Source organism: Falco naumanni, chromosome 3 (assembly GCF_017639655.2).
Source record: "Falco naumanni isolate bFalNau1 chromosome 3, bFalNau1.pat, whole genome shotgun sequence".
NCBI lineage: Eukaryota > Metazoa > Chordata > Aves > Falconiformes > Falconidae > Falco > Falco naumanni.
Genome location: NC_054056.1, coordinates 38,109,289 through 38,129,533, shown reverse-complemented (window position 1 = coordinate 38,129,533; position 20,245 = coordinate 38,109,289). Strand labels below are relative to the sequence as shown.

Genomic DNA, 20,245 nt, shown 5'->3' with positions numbered 1-20,245 from the left:
TCCATAAATAGCTTAGATGTAATTGACACCCATTCATCTTTTTTTTTTTTTTAATAATAATAAAAAAATATAAAATTTGCCATTTCTTAGCTCCACCTCCAAAATCCTTTGCAACTACAGTGCCCCAGCACCACTCCAGGCTCTTCACATGCGAGAAGAAAAGGATGTTATTTTATCAAATGCTAATTCACCTGCCATGTTCTACTCTCTTTCACTGACATGTGTCATGTATAGGATAGGAGTTCTAGTTTCTTCAAAGAGAAGTGCTTTCAGTAAAAAATGCCATACATGTAATTTCTGTCATTTGAAAATCACTTAAGTTGATAAGGATTTCAGGAGAAAAGGTAATTTTGCATCTTACATAGAATAAAACTAGCTCACTGTTACATGAATTGAAGCAGATACAGAACAGGCTGGAAACATCTGTTTTGATACATTATCTGTTAATGTAAGGCTGTCACAAAACTTGGATTTTCAGAACTGCTTTGCAGATTTAGGATAATTCCTCCTGGATTTAAAAGTACTTTTAAAATAACTTTGGCAGTTTGTGACATCTGAATTTCTACCTTTGTATGTTTTATGGAATATATGACTGAATTATATGCACTTTTTAGATCAGAACTCTGATTTTTTCAAAAGAAAAGTAGCATTTCTCAGCACGAACAAACTGAGAAACAGAGATGAAAATTAATAATGAATTGTTTGAAATGTCAATCTTTCGAGTGAGAAAAGTGGATATGGTTACAGTTTAATTGCTTTCTACCTTGTGCAGAACAACAGAACCAAACAAATTGTTTGTCTCAAACAAAATGTAAGGTGCAATTTGGAGCACCTTCTTATGTGCGAAATGCACATCAATGAAGTGAAAACACGCATCTGTTGGCTGCTTGTTGCTTTTTGGTGGTATTGTTTTTGGTAGTCACACTGAATCTAGGCTTTCCTGGGCAACCGCCACAAGATTTTGTTACTTTTATGACTTGCACTCAGAATTTAATCTTCAGTAATACTGAATTTGAATACAAACTTATAAAACCTATAATAAAGACTTTAAGGATTACAAACCTTAAAATATTATACGGCATCATTTAAAATTATCATTTTCATCTAGATAAGCTGTAATGGTGCAATACTGAAGATGATTCTCTTGGAACTCTGGCATTTAAATAGAAATACAGGCACTTTCCAGGCACTTCTCCATTGATTATTCTGCTATGAGGAATACCTGCCCGAGGTCTGGGTTGTGGTTAGTATTTGTGAGGTATCTTGATCTCATTTTATGGAGACGAAATGCTGTGTGACTCTTTGAATTGGCATTACTATGAAAAATAGATCTGTGAAAGTGGTATACTTCATTGTCCTAGATCTGAGCCTGTACACAGTTATTTCTGTTGGTTTTAGTAACAATGAAAAACTGTAGTGCTTTTTCACTAATTGCCTTTGCAAAGTTTACCAAATTGATTAAAGAGGAGCAGGACGGTGCTTATTCTGCATTACCAGAACAACTCCCGATGTGGTATTACTTGCTTATCTTCAGTCACCCAAAAGTTAGCCTTTGAGTCTCTGCTACTTCTCTAGGTTCTCACAGGACCCTTTCCACCACACGATGATATCACCTTTAGGTGACAGAGGTTAAGTGGGTCGAACATACAGAGTTGCCATTTTTTCTCTACTGTCCACAGCCTACCCAACTAGCTGAAACACCATTTTTTTAGATAGTTCACAGTAGAGAAAAATCCCTTCAAATCCAGACATACTTAGGCAACAGGGAAGTTCAGATGTAATGGACTTATCTAGTCTTGTAAATGCTTGATCTTGACTTTGATACTAAAAATGAGAATTCAGTTTTACCACCCTGTTTTTCCCCCTAAATCCCTTCACTCGAGAATGTTATTTAACAAGAAATGACTGAGGAAAGAAGCCTTCCCTAACCTCTGTAACTACCAGGTCTTCTTGTCAGAAATATAGTTGAGATTAACTGTAGCAAAAGTCAATGCACAAGTGGCTGAAGGAACATGAAAAGTCAAAATCTCCTTGACACACAGCTTTTACACTATAATGGGAAAAATATTTAACATTTAAACTATTACCAGATTGAATTCTCAGCTCATTTATGTATACAACACTAGAAACCAGGCATTCTGGACTTTGCTGTATAGGTGTTATAAAACATCAAAATTTAATTAGGCATTCACCACCTTAAACTAACATCTTTCTCTTCACTGATACAGAGTAAGGAGCACCAGCTATTAATGCATAACCATACCTTCCATTTCATAAATCAACTTCTTGATGACAGCCTCTTCTTATTCATGTATCTGTTTATTGTAATATAGGTTTTGCACAGCTCAACTATTAAATACTAAAAATGAAGTGCAATAAAAACTGACACAAATTAAAGAAACTGCAGCATCTAATCTGTCTTCACCTTCTTCTGAACAAATGTCTATAATTCCTGATTAATGCTTTCTGACATCTTGTGCATTGCAAATTTATGTCAATTTAACATTTCAGTGACTAAGATAGTTTGTAAGTCAATTAAACATTCAATAAAAAAAATCACTCTCTCTCAGATCCTTGCAGATGTTACGTGTGAGAAATTCAGGGGCGCTCACAGTTAAAAAGATAAAACTGCATGTAGACATTCTAAGTGGAATGAAAGTTGCACATTTGATTTAACAATCTCCCAACCCATCCCCATATTCTCTATCAATGTACATTACTAGGAATTAGATTTTCTTACAGCTGCTGTTCTTGTAACTACAAAACTGAACACTGTTTTTACTTGGATTTATTACTAATACTGAAACAAAGTTACAGTCTTAAGATATGGCCATCTTCTACGACAGGAGAACCCCATGTAGTTAGTTACGCTCCAGAAGAATGACATTCTACTGTGAGAATACAAATACTTGTTTTGATGTATTTTCAACCTAACAGCTGAAATAAAATCTTTCCAAATGAGAATCAGTATCACACTTTGAAATGACATACCTGACCCTGCTTTGAGTGCAAGGCTGGGCAAGATGACCTCCTGAGCTTCCTTTCAACCTCAATTATTCTCACGTTTATCAATTCATTAGTTGTGAACTCCTGATACATAATTCAATCAAACTTTCTCAAGTTTAGCAATAAAACTTTGAAACAAACACCAGTTATTTCAAGCACTCAAATCGACTCCCATTGCTCATGAGACGGCAAGGCATACACTCAGTGGCAGTTTACACATTGCCAAGAATTTTTTCACTCAACAATGGTGAGACAATAATACAGGGTGAGATCCATTTTATCATGTTAGATAAAACTCATCACTTTCTGGGAGTCTCTCTCTCTCCCAGCCAACTATAAGGGAGTCTAATACAAGTATTTTATATTGGACAATGAACTTTGAGACACCCAGCAGGATTAAGCAGGTTCCAATGCACATTAACAAACAATTTAATTGATACGCTATCCTTGAATTTTGTGCATATTTTATAGCTGCATTACCAACAGATGAGTAATGAATTGAGAATAATTCAGTACTGACACCCTGCAGCCCCCAACTCAGGAACAATTATTAAAAAATGACCCTGTTTAAGCACTTTACTCAAAACCTTGTGAAGGTAGCAGAAATTGTACCACTAACTTCACTGATCTGAATCATGCTTTTACAGTAATGGCCACAAAAAAGGATGTCTGAGGTATTGCAACACTTCAGGTTATGCCATCGAACTCCCTAGAATCTAGAGCCCTGAACAGACACATGGATCCTCTACACATTTTATGGGAAGAGATACTTAAGGACATATCTTCTATACAGGACAGGAAGTCAACAAAAACCTTCAGGTGGAATTGTCATTTTCTTTTTTCAAGGGTGAATGATGTAAATACTTCCAGTCTCTAAGAATATCTTTCATTTGAGCACAGAAGTACAGGCCAAAAGAAAAAATGATGCTCTTGAATTACCAGTACAATACTTCTCTAAATCAACACTGACCCAGAATAGCATTAGAAACCACTGTCAGGATAAAAGAAAACTGACAGAAACACCTGAAGCACAAAACTGCATTGAAATGTTACAAATTTTACCTCCAGCTCTGCATTCGCTCCAAAGCCTGTACTGTGTGGACTTATCACTAAGTGGTATGAAATTCAATACTAATACAAGAAGGCAAATCCTATATTGTACATATTCTGCTGTATGTGAATAGTGAGAAATTTCTCATCTGGGGCAGCCTGAAAAATCAGCTTAATTCTTCTGAAAGACCACCTATTGCACTTCAAAAAGCCACAATAATTGTCTTTTAAAATCAAAGGTAAACACTGTGCATACACAAGAACAATGCAAATGCAAATTTTGGGGACAGAAATTCGTCTTTTAAAAATTTCACTGACAGAGTCTGTATCTGCTTGTGTAGGTAGAATAACAAGTCACATAGTTTTTTTCAATTAACTGTACATTTAATATTCTTTTTTGTTAAAGAGGTCATGGATGGCAGCAGAGAGGAAAACTGCTGGCTGTGTTTCAGATAAAAGAAAGATGAAGCTGATTTGTTTCCAGGATCGAATGGGGAATCTTGGTTTAAAAAGCCTTCTCTCATGTAGTTTGGGGAGAGGGAACAGCAAGAAGGGAGGCTGCTCCACTGGTGCTGGCTGGGAGACTCTACGGAGGAAAAGAGAGTTTGTCTAAAGTAGGACACAGGTCTATAGTGCAGGCTCAGGTGACCCACAGAAAGCTTCCTAGAAGCCCAGAGGACTGTGTGGAAGGTGTCTGAATCAGAAAGCCACTGAAGGTTGCTGGAGCATACTGCAAGGAAAGAATTCATCCTGCAGAGATGGTGTTTACAGGACACAGGTTTATTTTTAAGCCTTTCTGCCATGCCCAGCTGATCCAAGTTTCTGCTATTTAAAGAAAATAAAGCTTATTCTAAGTTGGCAATTTTCTGACATCATTCCAATGAAGTATGGCTTTAAAGAATAAAAGTCTGCAGGTGCGCTTACTGTAGGGAAGGTGGTGGGACAGCTCTGGCATGAGGCACCAGTCTGACTGGCATCCTGCCGTGGCACTGCCAGAAGCAGCAGGTCTGCAAGGTAATGCTTAAGTTAAAAATTACATTCCTGGAGGAGGAAGAATAATGCCATATCCTCAGATTAAGTCCTCTATGTAGTGCTGAGGGATGCAGAAGGGTGGGTTTGTTATTCTCCTTCCCCTTCCTCCCCTTCCTTTTTTTTTCATGAGATGGAAAGGTGAAGAAATATGAGGATGACATAACTGCAGAGAGGTCATCAGCAAAGCTCTTGGAGGACCTGTGGGACAAATGTGATTTTCTTCTATCTAGTGAACCATCAAAAGTAAAAAATATGTGCTTTTTGGCTAACTCAGAAGCATCTAGTGGGGTTGCAGGGAGAAGCTAATGGCCCCATGGAGAAGCTTAGCAGAGACAGAACCTGCTTCAAGGAATAAAATGCAGACTTCCAAAATGCTTACAGAGCATGTGACAAGAAGCAGGAAGACGCTGGGGTACCAGAGGGACACAGGGGCAATATGCAGACTGCTGGAACCAAAGAAGAACAAAACAGGCAATATCAGTAGTAGGTCTTTTCCAGACACACAGCACCGCTTCCCCCAGCTGTGGCAGTACTGGGAGAGAGAAAAGGCTGATAAACCTTCCCATGGGGTGCACTGCTGGGAAGCAACGTAGAGTGGGTGCTATTACATGCAGACAAGGGTTCTGAAAGGCAAGTGGAACATGAATGTGGTCTGACCATGACCAGGAACACACCTGGGTGGCATGCCTGAGGAGGGAAAACCACGTGCTGGTGACAGTACTACGTAGGCCAGGTTCACCACTTCTTTGAGTGCAGTTTAGTTTTGAGATGGAGAAAGATGAGCATGCCTGCTGTTTCAGCCTGGGGACACAGGGCACAATGCAAAAGTGATGGAGAAGAAGAAAAAAGAGAGTCCTTTTAAGGACATGGACCATGCCTGAAATCAAATCCAGGAAGAAGACCTCCCTATAAATAAAGAAAATGCTGTTATGGGGATGGCTCAGATAAATTGTAAGAGAAGCTTGGCACCAGCCTTTAGCAATATATCAACACACTTGATTTGTGTGAAAAACAAAACATATTGGTCAACCCAATGAAGTCTAGAAAGAAACCTCTGGCCATTTAGGAAAGGAGTCTTTTTGTTTGTTTTGTAGTTCGGTACAGGTGAGTGGATTTTAGCAAGCTTTCTGATATATTTGCCAGATGCCTCAACACTGATTTATGGGCTGCTTGGCAGCAGCAGTAAGAAATACTTCATTCTCTGGCACATATCAGTAAAATTTTTGTCAGCCAGGAATGGAATCACAGCACCACTGAAAAGAAAGCTTTATAGATGCATTAAAAAAATCCAACCAACTCAATTCTACTTACGCAATTTTACTATACACACAATTGGAAAATTCACCTTTAAAAAAGGTTATATTAAGGGGGAAATTCCAGTTTGTGAGATAGAGTTTGTCACCACAAGAATATGATGCACCAACAAAAACTGCAAAGAGGAAAGATAAACAGAATGTTGATTCCGCTTAGGTCGAAAGATGTTTGAGTGACTAACTTGAAGAAGCCCCTTTTGAGTCCTCCTTTCCGTGACAAGAGCTAAGACATCACAGAATGTATGGAACAGCAGCGTTCACAAAAATAGACAACCTACAACATGAGTTGAACTTCTTCACTAACTCAGGTGTTTAGAATTTCTGAAAATCAGCTCTATATGCCCTGTTCACTAATAAATACTCAGGAACAAGTGAAATAATGACCATTGTTATGTTTCTTTGAAGTTCAATAATGAAAGCTGAAGAAATGAACATATAAAGATCACAGCTAAAATGGCTCAGGGATTATAGTCATAACTTCCCTGTCATATTGGCATGTTTAGACTGTTTTTAAACTGCAGCAAATGTGTATTGCAGTTATGAAGTACAATTCCCCAGATTCACCCCATGAATAACTTAAATCTGAGCAGCACTGTACAGCTATTACAAGTTGGCTACATAAATACATTTATTAGGTAATTATTTTCAATGGATTTTTTCCACCTTTTTATACCACATGTTCTTCAATAATTTAATAAAATATTAAAATGCTGGGGTTGTGCAAGCTTATTATCTATAATTGGCCCAGTATTTTGAACGGCACATCACAGTAAGACAGCTCCATTTCACAAGTATAGTCTTACTTTCCTAAATGAAATGTGCAGATATGAGAAGGAAAAAACCCTTTCAATTAAAAAATAATAATCAGAGCACAGAAAATGCAACCATATATAGTCTAATTCATGGCATTACAAACAATGTTTATATTCTGTAAATTCAACTGTAGGGAGTTTTTTGTGATGTCAATAAATAGAGAGAAGAGATTATAGAAGATAACTCAGTATGAATGTGGTCTGTGAACCCTGTAGAGGAAGTTCCACAAATAAAGGAATAAGATAGACTATGACATGCTGTAGACAGAATGTGGGGGTGGAATCATGAGTGGAAAAACAAAGGTGTTATTAATCCAGATTTGATGGCCTGATATACTTGTTTCAGCAGTAATTTCTACTTTAAAATTCCTAGAAAACAACAAAAAAACCCCACTAAGAACACATATGCAGCATCGTGCTTCCTGAAAGCTGAATGCAGTACATAGAATAAAATTAATTTCAGGCCAATTTCATCAACTATAACACAAGCCAAAGCTGCAAGAAGCACACTAGTCTTGCAGGTAAAGCATCAGTCTTGTGTTCAATCCCTGGGCAATCACAGCAGGTTTACACTATTCACCAACCTCTACCTCTATTTGTTTTACAACATTTTGTTAATGAAGTCTCTTTAGTTCATAAAATACATGAGACGAGCAATTGTCTTGTTTTAAGGACTTGCAGAGCATTCCTGCAATGAAGCACTAACCCTGAGATAGCACTGGATACAAATAATCAAATACGACCAAGGTATCTACCTGTGGAATTCTGTAATTAAAAGCAGAGAAGTATGCTGTGATGCTAACAAATTAACAAGTAAGCAAAAATGAATAAAAAATATGCTCTTAATGTACAGCAGAAGCAGAAATAATTTTGTCATGACTGTTGAAATAGTTCAAAATCAAGGAAATGATTGTTTTAAAAGGTAGAAGATGCAAGATTTTCATGATCCACAGTGTCTGGATAAACGTCAACTAAAACAACTACAAACCCCAAGATGTGTGCTTACCATACCATCAGAATTAAGGGGCAACACTGATTCACGTAAACTACTGTCCTCTTCCTTAACTGCATACGTTTGTGAATCAAGCATCTCCCAGTTCTCTTTCTGGAGCTACCAATCTGCCCAGTAAATTCCTGGAACCATCTTAAAGTCTTTATGATTTGTCCCTTCATGACCCCAAGATTACTTGCAATAGATAACCTGAGGATCTGGAGTGGCTGCTCTTAGATCCTCGATCTGGAAGACGCAAGTGTTCCTGCTGGCCTAGGAATGAAGTGCTAAAGCAGACCAAAGCCATTGCTTTTCTTTTGGAGATTACAGTATGACAGATATGAAACACTGCATGATATTTAATTAATTTAACAATTCCTTGCAATAAAGTACTAAGCTGTCACATAAAATCTGAATATGACACATCAGAGAAAGAATTAAAGAAATTGTGCTAGAAATGTGAGAATAATTGTTTTCATTGTGCTCATTCTGCTGCAAACTGGAAAAAAACCCCAAACCCACACAACAGATAGATTGTTTGGAAAGAACATACCTATTAACTCCTTGTTTCTGACATCTAAGGCCATGTTTCGTAAAGCTGTAGCAACTGCACATACCACCCGGTCATTGTCTATTCGAAGTAATTCCACCAGGATTGGCAATCCTTTTTCTTTGCGGACAGCAGCACGGATGTACACTGACCACTGTAAAAACACACGGGAGACCATGAAGAAGAAAGTGAGAAATCCTCTACAGAAAACAAGGCATCTGAGGTTATAACAGATACAGAGTAAGGGATAACAGAAGTGAGCGGATGCAAACTCAAATAAGGGGAAATAATTGCATTTATAATGCTAGGCAACCAATTGATTTGGAAATCTGCACTCATTTTTTATGGTGGCAGAGAAATTAGATGATGAATTGCCTTTACTCTTAGGACACCTGGTTACATTTTTACAGCCCAAGTCTGCAGATGACTTGTTTTGCGTCAGCAATTCCTATGCAACATCTAATAATGCTTGTTCACTGCTAAAACAACTAAAAATATATTACAAAATATGTATTACAAAACACGTTCAAGACGTCTAAGTATTTCTTTGTTATTACCTTAAGAACTATTCAGTCTAAAAACATGAAAATGCTGTTACAACTTCTCTTCTGAATGTCAACTTGTTCAGAAGGAAAAATGAGGACAATTATATATCTGTTTTTGACAACTGCAGATGTCCTAACCAGACAACTATTATACATCGAGGAGTTAGAGATTCACATAGGAACTGACCTGAGGGAGGTGCTGGCCTGCACTGCTGTGCTGCATGTACCATGTGGCTGCAGGATAAACCCAGCTGCTGACTGTAGTGGAGAAGCCTGTCAGCATCTCCCACTTGGCAGCTGGGCATGACACTACTGGCATGCCCTTGTCTTTATCTCAAAGTGAAACAGCATGTTCTCATGTGAACATCTTTTTTGTTTGACAGTAGAAATGATGAATAGGGTTGTTTACTTCTAAGAAAATACTCTAAGACTATCATGCCAGTGAACCTCTCCATGGATGAGATCTGCGCAGCATGCCGTGACTAGGAGGTCCATCCAATGCTGCACAGCTTGGGGTTCCCAGCACCTGAAGGAATGAAAGATTAACTATACTATCCTCTTCCATTCCACTGTCAGCTCCAGAAGTTGGAAAAAATGTAAACAAAACTGAACTGTGACCTTGTGATTTTAAAATCTATGAGTATTGCCAAATTTGAGATGTTTGGACACCTGCAGGATGTGCAGGTCTTCTCAGGACAGCCCATTTCAAAACAAGCTATCCACTATCCTTACTACATCCCGAACTCTTCTCTGGATCTTTCATAAAGTTCATATTCATGCTCCTCATACTGACAGTTGAAATAAATGTATTGAACCAGAGCTGCTCTCTTCTTTCAGTGCTATGGCATGGATTCTTATCCTGCCATTGTACCTGGAAGGTGAAGACAAAGTTCTGGAAGCCCTTAGCCTTTGAAATATTTCAAATATTTCAGAAACTAGGACGATAAGCCTTAGGATTTTCAGATCAGGATGACCCTTCTCTTTTGAAGAATCTTCCTTACAGAATAGTTCTATCATGCCTTAAGGAACAGTTACATTGCAATAGTGTTCCTCCACAAACAGAGAGTAAAAAAAAATCCCATGAAAATAAAGCATTAGAAAAAGGTAAGCACATTCACTGTCAGCAGACCATGCTCAACCTCTGTGTACCACTTGTACTTACCACAGCTGAAGCACTCACTTTAAAAGCCAGCATCTGTTTATACTATAGACAGGTGCCCCGAATGGCAAAAGCCAGAATGGAGACAGTCAAGGGCTGAAATGTTGCAATATCTGAAGTGCAAATACATTCCAGGTGATGTCATTCAGGGGAAATTGGCCAAAAGGATAAGAAATCGGCATTTAAAGAATATTATTTTACTATTTTCCCTCTGTAGTAACTATGCTAACAAAAGCCAGCTGGCTGGACTTTGCTGTAGATGAAGCTGGTAACACGATAAGCTTTCAAGTCAGGTAAATGGGTCACGGGTTCTCAGAATCACTGAGCACAGTAATGTAGCATGTCTAAAACACAGATGTGCCATGATTTTCTGCAGCAAAGCAAATAGCTCTTAGGTGAGAGAAGTGGTAGCAGGATTCTTGACAGATCTTAATTCTATACTTTGCCCTCCAGTCTCTTCTCCAGAAGCAGCGTATAGGATGATCAGCAGATAAAAAAACTGAAATACATCTTAAGGATCCGTAAGTTTGCTGAAAAAATACTTTCTTTCCCATACCTTGACTTCAGTGCTATGAAAATACTAAATTAATCATTCTAAGCTTCCTGTTTTAATAACGTGTATTTCCCTGCTAGTGAAACACGCTCTCACCTGCAGCTGGGTGTACCCAAAGCAATAGCTCTTTGCACATAAAACCTCCCATTGATGTATTTTCTACACGTCCCCCAGGGGAGGCCTCCACTGTGTCTGCTGTGATTATAAGGTGACTGGCGGAGTTCATGGTAAGCACTGAGACCACTCTGAGAAAGGGGTGAGCCTGTCTGGTTGAGGTGAGAGTTCAAGCTAGCACACAGTATATGGAAAGATGCTGATGTTCATTGCAAAAGTACATCATAGATGTAGTGCCTCCAATATGGATTGCATGGGGAATCAGTGGGGGTGTTTATTTAAAAAAAAACCCAACACCTTATGTGCATCTATTCAATACCAGAAAGAATCTAAAATGATCTTGTAGATTATTCATTCTGTTATAAAACACTCCATATCAGAACCTCAGTAAACAGTTTGCCTTTCATTTTTTTTAGTCAGCTAACAAGGGAAAATGCAAGCACTTGTTTTACGAAACCCAGGTTTAGAAAAGACTTCTTGGGTGTAGTGTTTCCATCATCCATTCCAAAACAAAAGTTTGAAAGAAACAAATTAAAAAATGTTCTTTTTTTGATCCTGGGGAGACTAGAAGTTTCATACTAATTCAGTATGAAAAAAAGAGAAAATATAAACCTCCTTACTGAATATATGACACGCGAGCTTTCAGCATCTGTAACGAAGAAATTAATTTTCACTGCATATAAAAAATACAGCTCCAAAGTTTTCATAGGGGAAGAATACAGATATAATGTTTTACAGATGCACATATGCACACACATACATAAAACAATGGGAGAAAGGCAGAAAACTGGGTATGAAACTGCTCCTCTCCCCAGTGCATTCCTCCCCTCACAGCTCTCTTTTTCCAGAGGATGGCATCTGCTTTGGGAAAAGTTCACAGACTCCTCAATGTGTGATTTGCTATCATTTCATCTGCGTTTTCAAGTCATGCACCTTAGGCAGAAACACAGAAATGTCTATTAATTGTTTCAACAGTCTCTGGAGAACTTTTCATGTGGCAAGGGGTAAGAACTGTATATGTCTCTTTCCTTAAGCTGCCAATTAGAACAAGTCTCCGCAAGCAATTACGCTGTGTGGATTTCAGGAACGCTGAAATTGAGATGCTTCAAAATGTCTATTTTATTCTTGAAGAGAATGGAAAAATTGATTTGCTCTTGCGTATACCGATGATCCTTTTGTTTGCCTAAAGCCATTGTGAAACGCGCCTGCATTTCCACATTGCAGGTCAATTGCTAATATGAGCTCACTGAAGTATAAAAGAGAAGAGATGAAAAATCATAAAAAAAGAAGAGACAAAGGGTTTGCTGCCTATCATTAGGTAAATGAGGCACTCTGCCAATATACTTAATCATCCTGTTACTCCACAACTCTGTGGTAGTGTCAACGATCAAATAACTGTTCAGTTTGTAAAGAGAAAGGGCTCCTATGGGAACAGCAAATACTTTAGAGGGAATAAGGAGAAAAAAATTACAATAAAATCATTACTGTTGTATCAGATTGCGGCTAAATTATCAGAGACAAACCTAGGAGCCACAATCTGTCATGAATACTTTTTACAGATAATTGAATTTGGGGGGCATAACTACTATACCTCACTTTGAAGGTACCTAGTGCATCTCTATGTCCACTTTCATTAGTAGCTCCCTTTTTATTTTTGTCATAGTAATTAAGCAGAAAAATAGAGTAAACTGGAAAATTATTTTTTAGTTTGTCATGGTTATTGTTATGAAGGACCCTTTCCAGAGTTGAATGCCTCTAGGGATTAAGATTACATTAGGCTGAAACCCAACAAAAGAGTAATTAATCTAGATGAAACCTTTTTTTTTTTTTTCCAAAAAAATAAAAAGCCTTTAAGGCAGCTAAGTCCTTTTAATGTTTCATATTGTTTTCTTTATTCTTCTATGAAGCAGCATCACATGAGACAAAAACAAAGAAAGAAGACATTTCCAGCACAAAATGAAAAAGTAAAAACCCTATCAAAATAAACCCATAAAAAAATCACCACGAAATACCAACAATTGTATTCAACTTGGTATTTTGAATGCATTCACTTTTCTGCCATTGACAACACTGTTATTAGAGTACCTCCAAAATATTTCACCATCACATACTTCAGTTTTGACTAGAATTTGCTTTGTACACATACTTCAGTTTTGACTAGAATTTGCTTTGTACCGGTACAGTTCAAGACTGTGACTCAAAGACTATTGAGATACTGAATAATAAAAGAAATTGCTGAGATATAAACTACAAAATGAAAGCCAAATCAGGGCAGCAAGCATGACAAAGCAAACTAACTTACGAACAGAACCAGGAAGATCAGAGACTTGGAATTTCCAAACAGAAGCTTAGGAAGGGGCTGTCTGCCAGCAGCAGTGGAACAATAGACCATGGAAGAGAACTGCATGTTGAGTAATCAAGGATCAATGAGTAATCAAAGATCACTCTTCCTCTTTGATCATACTCAATGTGATACATGTGTCAGGAAAAAAAAGAGTATTTTTACATTTTTACATTTCACTTGGAAAATTACAGGTCTATTTTACTCAAGTAACGCTGCTGGGATCCCTGAGAACTTACCACCTGACAGAGAGAAAGGCTCTGAAATCTTTATTAATTTTTTGCAGTTTCTGAAGAGAGTGAGCACTTCCCGGGGACTTTCTGCTCCCTAACTGCAGTGTGTTGTTCTCAGAAATGATCCCATCTGGTAGGCCACCAATAAGTTCTCCACATCTTTGTGCTTGGACAAGAGAAAAGTGTTAACAGGTTACTGTTCTCTTGCTCCATGACCTTAGCCAAGCTTAAAGAGACAAGAAAAAATCTGGTGGGCAAAGATATACAGGTAAATAAATAAGTAAGAAAAAACTAAAATGGTGTTGACAGAAGGTATCTTAAATGTTTGAGAAAGGTAATGTTTGGAAGGAACTGCCCTTGCACCTCATCATTCTTGGTTCTGCAGTACAAGTATATACTGTGCATTCAAAATGATCTGAGAGCCGTTATAATAACTTTTCCGAATACTGTACCTAGTATCATTAAAGGCAGGCTTTGAGACCAAAGTGACCCATCTCATGAGAAGCAAACTCATTTAGTAGGAGATCACTTTGAGCATGAATACACCATGAGCTACCATGCTCCCATTCCACAAATGGATGTCCACTCTAATCTCCTCAAGATGTCTGTGATATGGGTGTCTGCAGCAGCAGGTGTCACTTCTTGAATGCTGTCCTGTCCCTTTAATGTTGTCTTCCTTCCTTCCTATCAAGACAATATGTTTCCCTGTATTAATTGATCCTGACTCATCTATGGGGGGTGGGGGGTGAGTGGAGGAGGAGAGGGAATCCCACCCAGGTAAGAATATCTGACAGAAGAAAGCATTGGTTATTTAAAAAGTTTGCCTTTGTTGATTATGTGAGGTGTTACAAACAGACTTCTCCATTTTATCACATAAGGATTCATAATATTAACATTTTGGAGAAAATGAATATAAACTTTTTCACTGTAATCCAAAAAACTTTGTCCTGGAACAGCTTGATGAAACTCCAAAGTGTTAATATGGAAATAACTAGAGTCATCAGAAAGTCTGGCAAGGAACCCACAATATGTCCTTGCCTGATAAATTGAGGAAGATTGATAACATAGATGTCTGCTGCATTAAACAATAATTACTCATTATCTGCAAGTATCTGGATGGTAAGGCGCTTGAAACTCTTTTCATACTACTCTTTGAAGTTGCTGCACTGACCTTGTGACTGTATCAGTCCCTTTTATGTTTTCAGTTTCCTTATCTAGTAAGTTACTTAATGAAGCTCTTGCTCCCATGAGAGTCAGATTTCTTTAGGATGGAATTAAGAAAATAAATGTAGTTGCTTGCCTCAGGACAAAGACTGAGATTGCATCTAGCTACCTCAAGAGATCAGGCCATGACCCATTAACCCCATTCACATGGGTATTGTACCTGTTGGGATTGAAGGCAGGGACATTCAGGTGTCTAACTAAAGAGCCTTATCATCCCCTGCTGAATATGATCAAACATTGAAGGAAAAGGAAAGGAGGTAGAAAGAGCTAGCCAAGGAATGCTACGGCCTCACGTGATTGCAGGCCTTAAACAGAGCAGCACTTGTTCCTGATGGAAAGGAGCCCAAGGAGAAGTAAGGAGGGGGGTCAGCAGAACTGCTACCTTGGACATCCAGAGGGCTGACTTTGGCTTGTTCAGGAGACTGGCTGACAGAGCCCCTTGGAAGGCAGCCCTGTAGGGCAAAGGAGTCCATGAAGGCTGGACATTCTTCAACAAGGAAATCTTAAAGGCACTGGAACAGGTCAACCCCATAAGCCAAAAGATAAGCTGGCATGGAAGAAGATCAGCCTGGCTGAACAGAGAGCTATGGCTGGAACTGGGGGGGGGGGGGGAAAAGAGAGTTTATGACCTTTGGGCAGGCAACTCAGGAGAACTACAAGGGTGTTGTGAGGTTATGCAGGAGGAGGAAAATTAGAAGGGGCAAAGCCCAAATAGAAATTAGTCCGGCTACTGCCATAAAAGACTATAAAAAAATGTTTCTTTTAAATACATTGTCAATGAAAGGAGAGCTAAGGAGAATCCCCATATTGTATTGGATGCAGGAGAAACATACTGACAAAGGATTAAAAAAGGCTGAAGTACTTAATGCCTTCTTTGTCTCAAAGTTAGTAGTAACACCAGTTGTTCTCATGGCACCCAGGCCCCTGAGCGTGAAGATGAGGACAGGGAGCAGCATGAAGCTCCCATAATTCAAGGGGAAATGGTGAGTGACCTGCTACACCACTTAAGCACACACAAGTCTATGGGGCCAGATGGGATCCACCCAAAGGCATTGAGGGAGCTGGCAGAGCAGCTCACCAAGCCACTCTCCATCATTTATCAGCAGTCCTGGCTAACCTAGGAGGTCCCAGTTGGCTGGAGGTCAGCAAATGTGATGCCCATCTACAAGAAGGGCAGGAAGGAGGATCCAGGGAACTACAGGCCTGTCAGCCTGACCCTGGTGCCAGGGAAGGGTATGGAGCAGATCATCCCGAGCACTGTCATGTGGCATGTGCAGGACAACCAGGTGATCAAGCTCAGCCAGCATGGGTTTATGAAAGGCAGGTCCTGCTTGATGAACCTGATCTCCTTCTGTGGCAAGATGACCCACCTAGTGGATGAGGGAAAGGCTGTGGATGTTGTCTACCTGGACCTTAGTAAAGCCTTTGACACCATCTCCCACAGCATTCTCCTGGAGAAAGTGGCTGCTCATGGCTTGGACGTGGTATGTTGTTCAATCGGTAAAAGTACAGCTTCATGGCCAGACCTAAAGAGTGGTGGTGAATGGAGTAACATGCAGCCAGTGACTCGTCACAAGTGGTGTTCCCCAGGGCTCAGTATTGGGGCCAGTTTTGTTTAATATCTTAATCAATGATCTGGATGAGGGGATGGAGTGCACCCTCACTAACTCTGCAGATGACACCAAGTTGTGGGGGAGTGTTGATCTGCTGGAGGGCAGGAGGCTCTGCAGAGGGATCTGGACAGGCTGGACCGATGGGCTGAGAACAATGGTATGAGGTTCAACAAGGAGAAGTGCCAGGTCCTGCACCTGGGTCACAACAACCCCATGCAATGCTACAGGCTTGGGGAAGGGAGGCTGGAAAGCTGCCTGGAGGAAAAGGCCCTGGGGGTGCTGGCTGACAGCCGGCTGAACATGAGCCAGCAGTGTGCCCAGGTGGCCAAGAAGGCCAACAGCACCCTGGCTGGTATCTGAAACAGTGTGGCCAGCAGGACAAGGGAAGTGACTGTCCCCCTGTACTGGGCACTGCTGAGGCTGCACCTCAAATACTGTGTTCAGTTTTGGGCCACTCACTGCAAGAGGGACGTAGAGGTGCTGGAGCGTGTCCAGAGACGGGCAACGAAGCTGGTGAAGGGTCTGGGGCACAAGTCTTGCGAGGAGCGGCTGAGGGAACTGGGGTTGTTTAGCCTGGAGAAGAGGAGGCTGAGGGGGGACCTTACCACTCTCTACAGCTCCCTGAAAGGAGGCTGTAGGCAGGTGGAGGTTGGCCTCTTCTCCCAGGTAATGACAGGATGAGAGCAAATGGCCTCAAGTTGTGCCAGGGGAGGTTTAGATTGGATATTATGAAAAATTTCTTCATATAAATGGTTGTCAAGCATTGGAGCAGGCTGCCCAGGGAGGTGGTTGAGTGACCATCCCTGGAGGTATTTAAAAAATGACTAGATGTGGCACTTAGGGTCATGGCTTAGTGGTGGACTTGGCAGTGTTAGGTTAACAGCTGGACTTGATCTTAAGGGTCTTTTGTAACCTGAACAATTCTACGATTCCATGAACAGACACTTGGGAAAATTAAGCTGCCCATCCTGTCATTAAAGCAGGTGAGGTAAGTTTGTAAAGCCTGAAAACTATCTGTGACAGAAGACTGGGCACCCAGAAGGGAGTAACCAAGGCCCAGAGACCCCGTGCTACCTGTTCTAATGTAAGCCATTGAGTTGCCAACAGAAACATAGTAAGGTTTTGTTTCTTGGTTTTAAAAGGTATGTACCAGCTATATAAGTTATGATAGTATTTTAAAACAAAACAGGACCATGTGAATGAAGAAATTATTTTTAAGGGTCTGAGAAAACTAAGGAAATCCTACTTGTGGTGCCAACTCTATGTTTTTAACTGCATGTAATAGCAAAGATAATACTGGAGGACCAGAGGCAATGGGAACAAACACACACAGGAGGTTTGCAGAACATCAGGAAATGCTTTTTCACTGTGAGGGTGACCAAGCACTGGCACAGCTCGCCCAGAGAGGTTCTGGAGTCTCCATCCTTGGAGACAGTCAAAAAAACATCTAGACATGGTTCTGGGCAACTGGCATTAAAGAAATGTCTCTGGCAGATAAACAGACATCAGCCTAAACTTAGCTGTTAGATACATATAGACAGACAGTAATATACAGATACCACAGTATCTCCTTTCTTCCTGAGAGGGAAATTTTGTTCAGAAGGGACATAACCTTGGATTCTTGACATCATTAACTCTAGGACATTTTGCATATAACTTTTTACATGCTCAGTATATTTGATGTATTAATAGCCTATTGAACAAGGTGAAAACTAAAAAGAACTCACCACTTTTATTCCCACCGTCTAAGGAAAAATACTGATGCCAGACTACATATAAAAAGGTCTGTGCAGATTTCCTTTTACACTATGAGTCCTGTAATTTTATACCTTGTAATTTTTTTAATCCAAGGTATTAAAGTAAATAATGGTATGAGGTTGCAGAAAAGACTTCAGGTTTGACGCGTTACAGTGAAAGAAATTTCTTAATAAGCAAGGAAATACCTTTGGAATACAGCTGAGTGAGTCAGTAGACCTATTTTTATTTGTGCATTTTGGACAGACTTGATTAAACGCAAATTAAGTGGCAAAGAAAACCTAACAGGGCTCCCAGTGAAAGTTGATACCTAATGGTAAGCAAAGAGTCTCCGCTGCTTCTAAAGGCATGTCTCAAGGCTTATTCCCTCAGGAAAAACTCCAGGTAAGCTTGATGAGGAATGTATTTGCCTAGATTTTTATTTGATATTACTAAGTAGCTTTAAAATAGAGTTAATAATAAGTATAATTAGAAAAAGTCTACTTTTGAGAAAAAAATGAAAGAAAGCAATGAAAGAAAGCAAAACCAAAATCAATAGCCATCGTTTTTTACACATTGCTTCTTCTGCCTGTAGGCAGTTTTGGAAACGGTGAAATAACCCACGTTATGATTTGATGGGAGAAAATATTTTGGGAAGCAATGACTCCACTGAAACAGAAACCCACCCAGCCCCAGGTAGCAGCTGAATTCTGCAGAATGGGGTAGGTGTGTGCACATACAGTGCTGACAACCTGACCTGCAGGCTGTCAGGCTGCATGTGTACTTGGAGTGCGTACTGCCAATGGCCAGCAGCCCCGTCAGGAGGGGGACGTGCAGTGACCAACTGCTAGCATCACAGGCCACTGTGTAGAGCAGCCGTCAGACCTCAAACAAAGTGGTATCCTGGAAGCAACGTGGAAAACTGTCACATCTCCCTCAAAGGCTTACATATTACATACATTATATATAATGCTGTCTCCATATATATTGTTCCAGAAAGGCCATTCATATTTTCCACTGCATTGCATGCATCAAGTAAGGACATGAATAAAAATGAGAAAACTAAAGACACATGTACTTTTCCATGAAAGAAACAGGCCTGCTTCCTTCAGATTCCAATACCACTGTCCTCCCTATGTAACAACATCTTAGCGCAGAAGAGCGACATGAATGAACCTCCATACAAACCTGAAACAGCCTCTTCCAAAATGAGTTCTGCTTTGTAGATAAGCTGTCAATCTTTTCTTCAGAACCAGAATATACAGCAAATACAGAATATACAGCAAAGTCATAGATCACAGACATGATCTATCCCGGCTTAAAGTTTTGCACTGAAAATACCCTTCCACATTTCTCAGATCGGAATCCTGTTTTAATGGTAAACTTTCACTTGGACCTGTTAATGTGTTTGTCACCAATACACTCCATTTTTGATTCGTTATAGATTGTCTTGGTTCTAATAATAATTGCACAGACCAAATGTTGTATTAGTCATTGTTAAAAAAAAAAAAAAAAAAAAAAAAGGTTTATTTTGCAGATGGGTAATTGGGTAATATATGGTAAGACTTTGGTCCAGAGTGTTTTATCTTGACGTAGCAAATAGATATGTATGACAAACTTTTTACTTTTTTGTTAGTATCTGGCTTTAGAAGGAATTCCTGCAACTGAAACAGTGCTAAAAATGTCCTGCAGATTAAGATTTATTATATGCATGTGTTGATTTTATGTGTATTTATCAATGAGAAACTATATTCCCTGAATAATTAAAACTTTCAGCCTCTCACAGCTGTTAATCCTTAAAGCTATGTACTGCTGCTTTCTTTTTGTGTTTGGAATTTTCAAAAGCAGTCTAGAGGATTTAGACACATATCATCTGTTAATTCTAGTGGCAGACATTTATCTAAATCCCCTAGACTATTTTTTATTTTTTTCTAAATTATTCAGGGTTCCTTTTATCTGCTCACTTTCTGTTCAT

The 20,245-nt window shown here is 39.5% G+C and overlaps 1 protein-coding gene across 9 annotated transcripts in view; it reads right to left on the bottom strand.

Annotated features, from left to right (window-relative positions):
• Positions 1–20,245, bottom strand: part of CTNND2 (catenin delta 2) — a 680,248-nt gene that overhangs the window by 65,552 nt on the left and 594,451 nt on the right. For all 9 annotated transcript variants that reach the window (XM_040587098.1, XM_040587100.1, XM_040587099.1 and 6 more), the window contains one exon: positions 8,758–8,908. In XM_040587098.1, coding sequence (XP_040443032.1) covers positions 8,758–8,908 — 151 coding nt within the window. The remainder of the gene's footprint in view (positions 1–8,757; positions 8,909–20,245) is intronic.